Source organism: Oncorhynchus keta, chromosome 37 (genome assembly GCF_023373465.1).
Source record: "Oncorhynchus keta strain PuntledgeMale-10-30-2019 chromosome 37, Oket_V2, whole genome shotgun sequence".
Taxonomy (NCBI): domain Eukaryota; kingdom Metazoa; phylum Chordata; class Actinopteri; order Salmoniformes; family Salmonidae; genus Oncorhynchus; species Oncorhynchus keta.
In genome coordinates, this window is record NC_068457.1 from 16,082,536 (window position 1) to 16,097,070 (window position 14,535).

At 43.2% G+C, this 14,535-nt stretch overlaps 1 protein-coding gene across 2 annotated transcripts in view; it reads left to right on the top strand.

Annotated features, from left to right (window-relative positions):
- The window catches only part of LOC118370000 (xin actin-binding repeat-containing protein 2-like), a 56,579-nt gene that overhangs the window by 20,317 nt on the left and 21,727 nt on the right, over positions 1-14,535 (top strand). Inside the window, exon 2 of one of the 2 annotated variants that reach the window (XM_035754755.2) lies at positions 5,826-5,946. In XM_035754755.2, the coding sequence (XP_035610648.2) occupies positions 5,826-5,946 (121 nt within the window). Of the gene's footprint in view, positions 1-5,825; positions 5,947-11,194; positions 11,428-14,535 lie in introns of those variants that run through there. The other variant, XM_052499266.1, reaches the window with a different exon arrangement.

Consider the following 14,535-nt stretch of genomic DNA (forward strand, 5'->3'; position numbering starts at 1 on the left):
AAGATTATGATTATTAGAAAGCAAATTACGGACTCCTCTTTAAACCTGCGTATTCCTCCAAACCTCAGTTGTCCTGAGTCTGCACAACTCTGCCAGGACCTAGGATCAAGAGAGACACTCAAGTGTTTTAGTACTATATCTCTTGACACAATGATGAAAATAATCATGGCCTCTAAACCTTCAAGCTGCATACTGGACCCTATTCCAACTAAACTACTGAAAGAGCTGCTTCCTGTGCTTGGCCCTCCTATGTTGAACATAATAAACGGCTCTCTATCCACTGGATGTGTACCAAACTCACTAAAAGTGGCAGTAATAAAGCCTCTCTTGAAAAAGCCAAACCTTGACCCAGAAAAAAACTATCGGCCTATATCGAATCTTTCATTCCTCTCAAAAACTTTAGAAAAGGCTGTTGCGCAGCAACTCACTGCCTTCCTGAAGACAAACAATGTATACGAAATGCTTCAGTCTGGTTTTAGACCCCATCATAGCACTGAGACGGCACTTGTGAAGGTGGTAAATGACATTTTAATGGCATCGGACCCAGGCTCTGCATCTGTCCTCGTGCTCCTAGACCTTAGTGCTGCTTTTGATACCATCGATCACCACATTCTTTTGGAGAGATTGGAAACCCAAATTGGTCTACACGGACATGTTCTGGCCTGGTTTAGATCTTATCTGTCGGAAAGATATCAGTTTGTCTCTGTGAATGGTTTGTCCTCTGACAAATCAACCCTACATTTCGGTGTTCCTCAAGGTTCTGTTTTAGGACCACTATTGTTTTCACTATACATTTTACCTCTTGGGGATGTTATTCGAAAACATAATGTTAACTTTCACTGCTATGCGGATGACACACAGCTGTACATTTCAATGAAACATGGTGAAGCCCCAAAATTGCCCTCGCTAGAAGCATGTGTTTCAGACATAAGGAAGTGGATGGCTGCAAACTTTCTACTATTAAACTCGGACAAAACAGAGATGCTTGTTCTAGGTCCCAAGAAACAAAGAGATCTTCTGTTGAATCTGACAATTAATCTTAATGGTTGTACAGTCGTCTCAAATAAAACTGTGAAGGACCTCGGCGTTACTCTCTCTTTTGAAGAACATATCAAGACCATTTCGAGGACAGCTTTTTTCCATCTACGTAATATTGCAAAAATCAGAAACTTTCTGTCCAAAAATGATGCAGAAAAATTGATCCATGCTTTTGTCACTTCTAGGTTAGACTACTGCAATGCTCTACTTTCTGGCTACCCGGATAAAGCACTAAATAAACTTCAGTTAGTGCTAAATACGGCTGCTAGAATCCTGACTAGAACCAAAAAATGTGATCATATTACTCCAGTGCTAGCCTCTCTACACTGGCTTCCTGTCAAAGCAAGGGCTGATTTCAAGGTTTTACTGCTAACCTACAAAGCATTACATGGGCTTGCTCCTACCTATATCTCTCTGATTTGGTCCTGCCGTACATACCTACACGTACGCTACGGTCACAAGACGCAGGCCTCCTAATTGTCCCTAGAATTTCTAAGCAAACAGCTGGAGGCAGGGCTTTCTCCTATAGAGCTCAATTTTTATGGAACGGTCTGCCTACCCATGTCAGAGACGCAAACTCGGTCTCAACCTTTAATTCTTTACTGAAGACTCATCTCTTCAGTGGGTCATATGATTGAGTGTAGTCTGGCCCAGGAGTGGGAAGGTGAACGGAAAGGCTCTGGAGCAACGAACCGCCCTTGCTGTCTCTGCCTGGCCGGTTACCCTCTTTCCACTGGGATTCTCTGCCTCTAACACTATTACAGGGGCTGAGTCACTGGCTTACTGGGGCTCTCTCATGCCGTCCCTGCAGGGGGTGCGTCACCTGAGTGGGTTGATTCACTGTTGTGGTCATCCTGTCTGGGTTGGCGCCCCCCCCTTGGGTTGTGCCGTGGCGGAGATCTTTGTGGGCTATACTCAGCCTTGTCTCAGGATGGTAAGTTGGTGGTTGAAGATATCCCTCTAGTGGTGTGGGGGCTGTGCTTTGGCAAAGTGGGTGGGGTTATATCCTTCCTGTTTGGCCCTGTCCGGGGTGTCCTCGGATGGGGCCACAGTGTCTCCTGACCCCTCCTGTCTCAGCCTCCAGTATTTATGCTGCAGTAGTTTGTGTCGGGGGGGCTAGGGTCAGTTTGTTATATCTGGAGTACTTCTCCTGTCCTATTCGGTGTCCTGTGTGAATCTAAGTGTGCGTTCTCTAATTCTCTCCTTCTTTCTTTCTCTCTCTCGGAGGACCTGAGCCCTAGGACCCATGCCCCAGGACTACCTGACATGATGACTCCTTGCTGTCCCCAGTCCACCTGGCCATGCTGCTGCTCCAGTTTCAACTGACCTGAGCCCTAGGACCATGCCCCAGGACTACCTGACATGATGACTCCTTGCTGTCCCCAGTCCACCTGGCCATGCTGCTGCTCCAGTTTCAACTGTTCTGCCTTACTATTATTTGACCATGCTGGTCATTTATGAACATTTGAACATCTTGGCCATGTTCTGTTATAATCTCCACCCGGCACAGCCAGAAGAGGACTGGCCACCCCACATAGCCTGGTTCCTCTCTAGGTTTCTTCCTAGGTTTTGGCCTTTCTAGGGAGTTTTTCCTAGCCACCGTGCTTCTACACCTGCATTGCTTGCTGTTTGGGGTTTTTGGCTGGGTTTCTGTACAGCACTTTGAGATATCAGCTAATGTACGAAGGGCTATATAAATACAATTGATTTGATTTGATTTTAATTTAATCTCTATTTGTGATTTTTGTGACTCTCTTTGTGACTCTCTTTGGCTGGAAAAATGGCTGGGTTTTTCTAAGAGTTGGTGGTGACCTAACATAATCGTTTGTGGAGCTTTTGCTGTAAAGCATTTTTGAAATCAGACACTGTGGCTGGAATAACGAGAATTTTATCTTTAAAATGGTGCCTAATAAATACTTCTATGTTAGAGAAATTTGATGTTTGAGATTTCTGTTGATTTGTATTTGGAGACCTGCAATTTCATTGGCTGTTGGCGATTGGTTCCGCTAGCGGAACAGGGTTTTGCCACAACTTTGGAAGTATGCTTGGGGTCATTGTCCATTTGGAAGACCCATTTGCAAACAAGCTTTAAATTCCTGACTGATGTCTTGAGATGTTGCTTCAATATATCCACATAATTGTCCTCCCACACATTTATTTTGTGAAGTGCACCAGTCCCTCCTGAAGCAAAGCACCCCCACTACATGATGCTGCCACCCCCGTGCTTCACGGCTGGGATGGTGTTCTACGACTTGCAAGCCTCCCACTTTTCCCTCCAAACATAACGATGGTCATTATGGCGAAACAGTTCAATTTCTGTTTCATCAGACCAGAGGACATTTCTCCAAAAAGTATGATCTTTGTCCCCATGTGCAGTTGCAAACCGTAGTCTGACGTTTTTATGACGTTTTTTGAGCAGTGGTTTCTTCCTTGCTGAGCGGCCTTTCAGGTTATGTCAATATAGGACTCGTTTTACTGTGGATGTAGATACTTTTGTACCTGTTTCCTCCAGCATCTTCACAAGGTCCTTTGCTGTTGTTTTCGGATTGATTTGCACTTTTCGCACCAAAGTACGTTCATCTCTAGGAGACAGAACACGTCTTCTTCCTGAGCGGTATGATGGCTGCGTGGTCCCATGGTGTTTATACTTGCATACTATTGTTTGTACAGATGAACGTGGTACCTTCAGGCGGTTGGAGATTGCTCACAAGGATGAACCAGACTTGTGGAGGTCCACAATTTTGTTTCTGACGTCATGGCTGATTTTCTCATGAAAATGGCACCGAGTTTGAAGGTAGGCTTTGTAATACATCCACAGATACACTTCCGATTTACTCAAATGATGCCAATTAGCCTATTCAAAGCTTCTAAACATCCTTTTCAGGAATTTTCCAAGCTGTTTAAAGGCACTGTCAACCGTGTGTATGTAAACTTCTGACACTGGAATTGTGATACAGTGAATTATAAGTGAAATAATCTGTCTGTAACAATTGTTGAAAAAACGACTTGTGTCATGCACAAAGTAGATGTCCTAACTGACTATAGTTTGTTAACAAGGAATTTATGGAGTGGCTGAAAAACAAGTTTTAATGACTCCTACCTAAGTGTATGTAAACTTCCGACTTCAACTGTATATATACACAGTAGGGATATGGCATGTTTTGTATAGGAATATGTCACATAATTGCTGCCTATATTATGTGATGTAAATGCTCACTCCGCTGATAAAGATGTTTGACATCCTGCCCTGTTTGTTGAAATCATGACCTCAGAGCTGAATAGCCACAGAGAGGCTCGAGCCCAGTCTGCCTGGTAACATGACTGCCGGCCCTATCCAATGAAATCAATTAGAATACACCACTTGCTTGCTGTGATACAATGTGCAACTGGATTGTTGTAAACAGTAAAATAAGATCACTGTGCCAACATGTTTGTAGTGGAGCATTATTATTTACAGGAGATTTAACTCCAAAATCCCCTTGTGGATTAGATTGAATGGAACCCTAATCTCCAGATTAGCACACAGTCCTCTCTATACCATCAATCCCCACTTCACAGACACAAATGCTGTTCAAACAGCAGTTTTATTGCCACTAATGACGCTCTTAAACATCTCCGGAGCAACACACAATGCTGCCGTAGACGTACTGTTTATCATTATTGAATAACGGGAGACGTCAACAGAACTGGTAAGACGATCCAGTGGGAGGCTGGGAACTCGTTCCTGAGGAGAGGAGTGGTTCGAGCTTTACAGTCTCAGAATGGAGCGTTCAGCGACATGGTGTTTACTACTGTACTGCTGTTGACAAAGCTTGAAGTGTGAGGGACTAAATCCCACATTCAGTCAGTCGAAGAACCCAGACCACAGGTTAACTCTGTTCACGCTGTTTTGGGACCTGTGACCTCGAACACACCGCACAAGCTGTTCCTCTCATGGACACGTCCTTCAAATACATTGTGTCTTTGTGTCTTTGTGTGTGTCCCAGATTTGTCTTAGGTGCGCTCCTCTGATTGTGTGTTTTGGAGCATCGTCTGTTGTGTCCTTGCGTTGTTGTTTGCTTGTTGTCACTCTTCCCCAGGTCCCGCTGGGAATCTGTAGATGAAATACCACAGGGAACACATTTGATTTGCAAATCGTTTTTGGAAAGACAGTGCTGATTTGCAAGGAAACTAGGCGTGCTTATTCTACTGGTTTCTACATTTGACACACAAAAAAACACTTCAGGAAACACAAGATTGTATGCCTCAAGGATATACCACTAACAACGAGACATGTTTTGCATTATAATATTGTGTCTTGTCTAACACGGTAGTTGTGTAACCTACAATTCTGTTGAAGGGTGGAGCCTTAAGTTGCTACACACACCAAGAGTTTGCCAATTAAAATTCACTGGAGTCTTTTGTTTGCTGTAACTTTCCAGTCGATGCCTGTTTTGCACATTCCAGTCAAGGTCGTCAGTGTTTGCTCTGTAAGTTCAGGGGTTTGTTTGCCATCCAGTCAACAGACACAGACATCCTCGCTACCAACAATAATGTTCCACTGGTGTCCAGGGGTTCAATGACACCTAACACTCACTGGGTGGATCATTTTTCAGATATGGGCATGTGTGTGTGTATGTGAGTGTGTGTGTGTGTGTATACCAGCCTGTGTGCGTGTGCCTATTGAGCTTTGACCTGTACCTCAATCACCACCCTCTTCTGGAAAAGCACAGGTGTTTCCTCTGATAATATACTAACCTACCCATCTTGTCTCTCTCCTCCCTCCCTCCCTCTCTTTCCCTAACCAGGAAGTGAGAGCCGTACAGACCAGCACATCTAGAAGAGCCCCAGCCAGTAGCTACCAGCTTGACCAGAAGAGGGACCCATCACCTGGTGAGAAGATGGCCTCAGCTCATGACCCCAGCCTCTGTAAGTAGTTCATTACTGTAGTATTACACACGGCCCTACCTCCTCCTCCTCCACGACTTTTATTCCATCAGAAATCAGGTAGCACAACTTTCATAGAATTTCCTCAAATCCACATAGCAGCTACAGAATGTGATACCGGTTATGTGCACTTGAGAGAGAAATCTGAAGATGAGCTTGTATGTTGAGAATGTACTGTGTTGTCCTGTGTGGGATCAAATCTTTCTTTATGGAAAACCATCCACAAATAATTCCACTGTTTCACTCCATTTAAATTATTTACACATGTGAAGGCAGAGGACGTGACCTGAGAGAGATAGTGCTTGAGTGTGTGACATTGGGGTCATGTTGAGGTGCTTCTGTGAGTGTGTGTGTGTGTGTGTGTGTGTGTGTGTGTGTGTGTGTGTGTGTGTGTGTGTGTGTGTGTGTGTGTGTGTGTGTGTGTGTGTGTGTGTGTGTGTAAGAGAGACAGAAAGGCTCAGTGGATTGATGGACATGTTGACAGCTCACTGTGTGTTCCACTCACATACTTACTGACAGACACACACACACTCACAGACACACACACACTCACAGACACACACACACTCACAGACACACACACACTCACAGACACACACACACACGCACAGACACTCACACACACACACACACACACACACACACACACACACACACACACACACACACACACACACACACACACACACACACACACACACACACACACACACACACACACACACACACACAACATTACTCCTAGTTGTTGTTGTGGTTTCAGTAACAACCTATATACAGCAGTTCAATCTCCAGAATGTTTTTTTTTCTCTTCTCAAATGTTACCTCGGCCATGTGAAATGGTTAACCAGTCCTAAATCACTGTGGTGGCTAAAGTTGGATGCCACCGTGGCCTTTGCGGACCGGTGTGGGTGTAAGTGATGAGGGTTTGTGAGAGCTGACCGATTGACAGTGTCATGCTAGTGACAGCATCATGTGATTTACAGCTCACAGTGAGTGACAGAGGAGGTAAAGGAGCTGTTTTACCGAAGCCACCGTGTTAAATAAAGACCTGTGAACGACGCACTGAGCTTTGTGCTTTAAACAAGCACCAACCTCACCTCTGAAGCAGCATGCTTTTGTCTTTTAAATAGACAACCTTGGCTACAATATCTCCCTTTTGTATATCCCAGTGGATTCTGGGTCTGGTTTATATATCCCACACCTGTGGGTCCAAAAAACACTATATTTTTTACATGGAATGTAATATTCACAGTTGTAGTGATATTATTTTATAATATCAGGGGATACGCTCCGTTGGGAAAAGCACCACTGATTTTGTTAAACAAGGCAAATTTGTTTTGGGATTTTACCCAACGAAGGTTATTGGATGAGATTTTAGCCTTAGGATACCTGCTTGAATTGGAAATCGAAGCTCCAGTCACTCAGATTGACACCTATTGATCCACATTGTTTCTCTTACGTCTTCTCTAAATGGCAAAAGTTCACTTCCTCCCATTATCTTCCATTAAGCACAATACTCAAACAGACTCAGAGGGCTAAGGTGCTTTGAGGGACAACAGTCTCTACCTAGACAGTCAGCACATAACATAAACTGTTGTCTAAACACTGACCTGAAAATAAGTCTTGCCAGTGAATTTGCATACACATCTACTGTGCCTTAGCAAAAAAAGTTTCCAGAATTTGTGAATGCGTTCATTATTAACCCTTTGAAGGCCTGCAGGCATTAGATAGCTGATAAAGCGCCAAGGGATACCGTCTATGACATCAGAAATTCCGGGCGAGTTTGTTTACACTCCACGAACAGGAAATCCATGTGCAATTTCAGAGGGATTATCAGCATGGCACAGGTTCCTACAGCAGAGATAACCAGGCTTTCCTTTCGCCGATGCACTGCTATGTATGACTCTGGGGGTACTTACACACCAGAGGAGGCTGGTTGGAGGAGATATAGAAGGAAGGGCTCATTGTAACGGCTGGAATGGAATTTATGGAATCATGTGATTTCCATATGCTTGATACTGTTCCATTCATTCCTTTCCAGCCAATACAATGAAACCCTTCCTCCTATATCTCCTCCCACCAGCCTCCTATGGTGTGCACTGTGTTTCCTCTGCAGGGCTAGAAAACAACAATCACTGCTAATCTATTTGAATTTAGTGAGCTATACAATACCTGGAGGCTTTCTGAACAGAACCAGGAGTACCCTGGGTAGAATGTCAAGATATGTCAGGGTCTGCACATTGGTGCCTTGAGCGAGCTAATGCTAATCAGTCTTTGATTACAGGCCTGAATGAGAGAAGTTAGTGTGATGAAGCTACTCTCACAAGGTCATTGGCTTAAGGGGAGCTCGCTCTTGTTGGGAAAAGTTTACTCGCCTCTTTCATGCTGAGCTCTTTTTTCTTTCTGCAGGTTAGTGAGAAAGTTACAGAGGGTCAAAGACCGTACCCCCACGACAATGCTAACCTCTTCGCCATTACCAATAACAGGGAGGATAGCCTGTCCTGGGGGTATGATCTTTGACACTGTAACTTTTTCATTCATCATTATTCACAATTCATTTAGGATTATCCGTAATCATTGTGGCATCCACATTAATGTAGTAGCGTTTAGAAACATATTATGTTTACAATAAAAGGTATTTCAAAATGAAACAATACATTATTTACCACGCATTTCTATTGGACACAAAATAATCAGAAACACAACCAAAACGAACACGTTTGTAGAGTCATTGCTACGAATATGGGACCAAATACTACACTTTTGACTTCTTTATTTCTAATAATCTTCAGGGGTGTCAATAATTTTGATTCCTACCTTAAAACATCTTCAAGATTGGTGCATCCCCCATGGGACCGTTGAGATAACGTAGCCTAATGTGATTATCATGAGGTTGTAAGTAACAAGAACATTTTCCAGGACGTAGACATATCTAATATCGGCAGAAATATTAAATTATTGTTAATCTAACTGCACTGTCCAATTTACAGTAGCTATTACAGTGAAATAATACCATGCTATTGTTTGAGGAGAGTATATTGAGAGTGGACCGTTTTGAACTTGATAAGTTATTAATAAACAAATTAGGCACATTTGGGCAGTCTTGATACAACATTTTGAACAGAAATGCAATGGTTCATTGGATCAGTCAAAACTATGCACATACACTGCTGGCATGTAGTGACCAAAATCTAAATTGCACCTGGGCTGGAATAATACATTATTGTTTTTTTTTCTTTGCATTATCTTTTACCATGTCTAATGTGTTATATTATCCTACATTCCTACATTCACATTTCCACAAACTTCAAAGTGTTTCCTTTCAAATGGTATCAAGAATATGCATATCCTTGCTTCAGGGCCTGAGCTACAGGCAGTTAGATTTGGGTATGTCATTTTAGGTGAAAATTTAAAAAAGGGGCGGATCCTTAAGAGGTAAAAACGAAAAAGTCTTTCTTGTTAAACAAAATCTCTTTCTCTGATCAATTTTTTGGAGCATATAACACAGCTCAGTATTTTAATGATTTATTTTATACACTTATTATTGCTCATCTTTAACAAGGGTATCAATACATTTGGACCCCACTGTATTTAAACACTGGTTTGGTGCTGGAGATGGTGAATATGAGGTTGAATAGTGGCGGAATTGCCCTTTAACTACAACATGATGTCAGTTCAATGATAAATTATTGAATGATACTTCTTGTATGTCACGTGAAGGGCCAAGTTTCCAGTGACAAAATATTGTATTTCATTTATGTGTGTTCTTAAGATAGAATTCTTAATTGAAACAATAACAAAACACACTCCCCTGTTTAGCTAAAAAGCTAAGTAATGATGCTGGAGAAATTTAACCACACTCAAATTTATGATATCAAATGTATAGTTTGAACCATGTTTTGAACCTCTACAGTGTTTGTTTACATTCATGATGTTTTATAAACATAAAGCTATTTGGGGATCTGATGTTGAACTAAACTCATTAAGCATTTATAAGATATTCTTCAAGACTCAATGAGGCGGCAGGGTAGCCTAGTGGTTAGAGCGTTGGACTATTAACCGGAATGTTGCAAGTTCAAACCCCCGAGCTGACAAGGTACGAATCTGGTGTTCTGCCCCTGAACAGGCAGTTAACCCACTGTTCCTAGGCAGTCATTGAAAATAAGAATTTGTTCTTAACTGACTTGCCTAGTAAAATAAAGGTAAAATTTAAAAAATTAAAAGAATCAATGAGAATCAATCAAGTCCAAAAATGGATCTAGCAACTAAGGATTCGAGCCTTAAGGCATGCATTTATGTAACAGTTCCTAAAATGTTTCGATTCCCAGAACGCAAGTGGCTTTAATAATAATAATAAAAGCAATAATAATAGACTTATTTTATATAGTGCTTTTCATTTACAAAGATCATTTTAAATACGCTCGTTAAAACAAACAAAACTAATGTAGATCTGGTAGGTGTTGGGCGATGTTCTTCCATCTTCAGATGATAAGGTGCTGTTCAGCCAGGCAGTTCAGAAAGGCTGGACAGTAACTTAAGGGGAGGGAGCCTCGATGGCACAAAGAGGGAGCAGCGTCACTCAGTTACTTAGACAGGCCCGGTACCACAAACACACACACACACACACAGATCTGAGATATATTTGTATATAGTGTGTTGTAAATGCCATGATCATGGCTGATGCATCAGGGTGAGCTATGACAGGCGGCTCTGTTGTGGTCTCAGAGGGGACTCATGTCCATCTGGTATCCCTGTTCCCCATCTGGGCCCGGGCAGCCAAGGGAGATCCCTGAACCTCAGGTGTCTGCCCTCTACTCAGTCCCCTTCATTTTCTACTTTTCATTTTTGGCATGTAAAAAGTCCTGCTGCCTGTGGCTCTTAAAAGGGAGCCTAGGGTGGATTCACGCATTTCATCATCAAAGATATTAAAAGAACGTCATCATGGTGAATCATCGTTGTCAATATTTCTGGATTTGGGGACGTGTATGAGGTTATCTGGGTCGGTCCTCTCACTGGGTTGATTACTCACCCCATCCCTTCGTCTTTTCCCCTCCACTCTGAGAAACGAGGGATGCGGGTCCGGTTTCGAGGTCTCAGTGAGGAACGTCTGTTCCGTTAGGTCCGTGTGACTTAAGGTAAAGGGAATGTAGGGTACCTCATCTAAAAAAAGCCCCCCTACCCCTCCTGAGCTCCGTCTTTTAGGAAGGGGGGGCATCTAAAATAAAATCAGCTGTCACTGTCCACTAGGCCCCACAGAGCTGAGCTGATCGGACACTGCTGGAGCCGGTCTCCAACCCTCATTAAATCACCTCCCAGGGTTTTGTTTAGTTTTCTCTGGTAACGGCTGGGCGAAAAGACCCTGCTGCTGGCTCTCAGGGGATTTCAAGGCCCTTCAACATTATCTGAGGGATTGTATTGTCTGAGGTACACAGTTGTGCTAAAGGCATAGAGAGCACTACAGTAAGTAAGCCAGTCTTTACAACCTTCATAGCCTTTCAGTGTGTTGCAATACTGTGCATGTAAAGGTGGACTGACATTCATTGCCACATGATTGATTTGAGTGAGACACACAAAGACACTTCGAGAGATATGGAGAGAGAGAGAGAGAGAGAGAGAGAGAGAGAGAGAGAGAGAGAGAGAGAGAGAGAGAGAGAGAGAGAGAGAGAGAGAGAGAGAGAGAGAGATACTATATGTACTGGATGAATGAGAGGCTGAATGGTGAATTGACTGTGTTGACAGTAGATTGCCTTTTCAGTTTTATACAGCTTTTGCTTGCGTGTAGTGTACGACTAGGTTGTTTTACCATGTAAAACAGGACTGGAATTACAGCAAGAGTCTTCTAAATGTGTTCCAGAAGTATAGAGTTGTCAGATGATGCTGATTGGACCGGTGACCGAGGGGTCGATGGTTTGAATCCCTGCGTTATCTAGGCAAGGGATCTGTCAATGTGCCCTTAAGCAAGGCACTTGACCCTAGTTGCTCCTGTAAGATGTTCTGGATAAGAGCGTCTGCTAAATGAATAAAATGTAAAATTGCGAAAGGAAGCATGATTCCACGAGGATGTGGGATTGTTAAGTATGCATGAAGTCAGCTTGTTTTTCCCGATCTGATATGACTTAGTTATTTCGCCTGGAATGCTCTCCGACTGTCCGACTGTGAGCGTACTCAGTAGAGACATCGAGACCAAGTACTTGAGGCCGATCCAGTGGTCTCTTTGATCCATTTGACAGCTTAATAATTGTGCGTCGTCTCTGTGCCAGTTGAACAGGAGTCACAGAACAGCGAGCTTTGGCTCAGGATCTCAGCTGCTGCTCTGGGTCTGTGGTTCCATGAGGCTAGCTAGCTAGTAGTGTAGCCCACCTCTGATCACATAACCACAGGCAGAGCAGCAGCAGTGACTGTGGGGAGGGGGGCTGGCACAGCTCGATATAGCCACTGAGCCATGCATACCAGATGCAAGGCCTCCCTCACACATACTGTCTCCCCCATAGACTTTTCCATGTGGAGTTTCCGCAAACGCACTGCCTTCCGTGGAAGGGAAGTTAATATAGGAAAATAAAATCAGTGAAAGCACCTCTGCTTTTAAGACAGCGATATCAAAATGCAAACAGATGGTAATCTGCTGGAAGATTATGGCATCTTACCCAGTAAGTCATTTGTAAATGTTATAATCATTGAAATCGGTTGATATCGCTAATTAAACAGATGAACGCGCCAGTGATGTAGATGAAAAAGCTTTTAGACTTCTGGAGAAACTGAGCTCTTTTGAGATGACCTCTCTCTCTCTCTCCCCTTCATTAGAATAAGCCTCCTCAATATTTGTAGCCGTAGGTGGTAATATCTCTCTAGGAGCTGATCCGTTGTCAGTATTGTGGAATAATTATAATGTCAAGGAAAGATTTGAATGGAGAAAGCTGATCCAAGAGCAGCACTCCCTTACTGGGAAACATGACTGCAGACAGGGCCATAGGAAAAGAAGAGGGTTTATTTTGCGACTCTCATGGAGCCTGGTTTAGTTACCTCACTTCCCTGCTACGGCAAGCTTTGCATTAGTTCACCACCATACCTCCGCTCGCAGGCTGAACATACCAAGGGACTGTTGTCAATGTTTTTATGGCATCAGAACCGCTTGTATGTCTGTCTGTCTTACTGACAGCCCAGGGCCCAGTTTCCTGATAGCCATGTAATTTAGGGCCAGGATTGTTTAAAATATGCATCTTTCCTACAACGTCCGAAGACATAACACACATTTCCCAAAACACCAGGCAGAGAGAACGGTCAGTAAGTGTGTTGTTGGCGCATGTGTCAATACTGATAGGATCAATAGAAAGGGAGTGCTGCTCTAGGATCAGCTTTCTCCATTCAAATATTTCCTTGACATTATAATTATTCCACAATACTGACAACGGATCAGCTCCTAGAGAGATATTACCACCTACGGCTACAAATATTGAGGTGGCTTATTCTAATTACCGGAGATCTGCTGTGGATAAAGTGACGCAGGAACGCAAACAAGCCTCTAACAACGCACTTTGCTGTTTACGAGTGGTCCGAGGCAGGCGTTAGATTACAAACGTTTTCCAGTGCAACGTCAATAATGGTTTTGGGAAACAGCTTGAAGATTTAATGATGCTCCTATGAAGGTTCTAACGAGCAATTTAGCCTTAAGATGCCTTTGGGAAACCGAGACCAGAACCATGACGTGTGGTACACACTTATCCCCAGTGATAAATGAGGGCATTATCCCTCGTTCGCTGTGTTAAACGAGTGTCAGGTTTCAGGTGATCTCAGGTGCAGAGTATCTGACCCGTATTTATAGTCAAGAGCGGGTAAAACCCACATTTATTTTTGGACGTTGCTGTGCGGGTCAGTAATCCTCTAGGTATCTCTCTCGGCAGCGCAGGGTGATTGGTTAACACTAACATGCCCGCCATAGCAGGAGGATCTAAAAATGGTGGTTTAAGGGAACATGCTTTCATCACATGGTAGCCAATCCAAGTGCTTGGCTCCTGTGAGAAATCCAGTTTGTTTTATGAGACAAATAAATACTTTGGCCCATTTTAAAAGACTTGAAGTAGGGAGCATGTTTGATTTGTGTCATCCGGTCAGATAACCAGTCAATTCCAGGAATAGGAAATCAAACCGACAGATAGTAACACATGTATTCATAGGACTTTTCTAAAAGTGGTCTGACAGCCATTAGGGCGACTAGCTCTTCTCCATAGGGGTATATGCGTACGGTATGTACCCAGCAAAGAATAGTTTTATTCGCTAATAGTTGTAGCCGAGTTACCATTAGAACAGTTCCTTAAAATATACCAGTGTTCTATTCATGTGCTTCTGTTTTGGCTACGATCCCGCCCCAGTATGTGGAACAGCAGAGAAGATCCACAACGTAGGAATGTCAACGTGTACTACACAACACAATTACCATTTCCATCCGTGTCCTCTTTGATCTCAATGCATTATAACCCCGGCAGACTCAACATGCTAAAAGCCTTGAGGTCCAGTGTGGGTGTTAGAGAGATCCTCAGTGGAGTCATCTCACTGGCTTAATGATGCCTTATA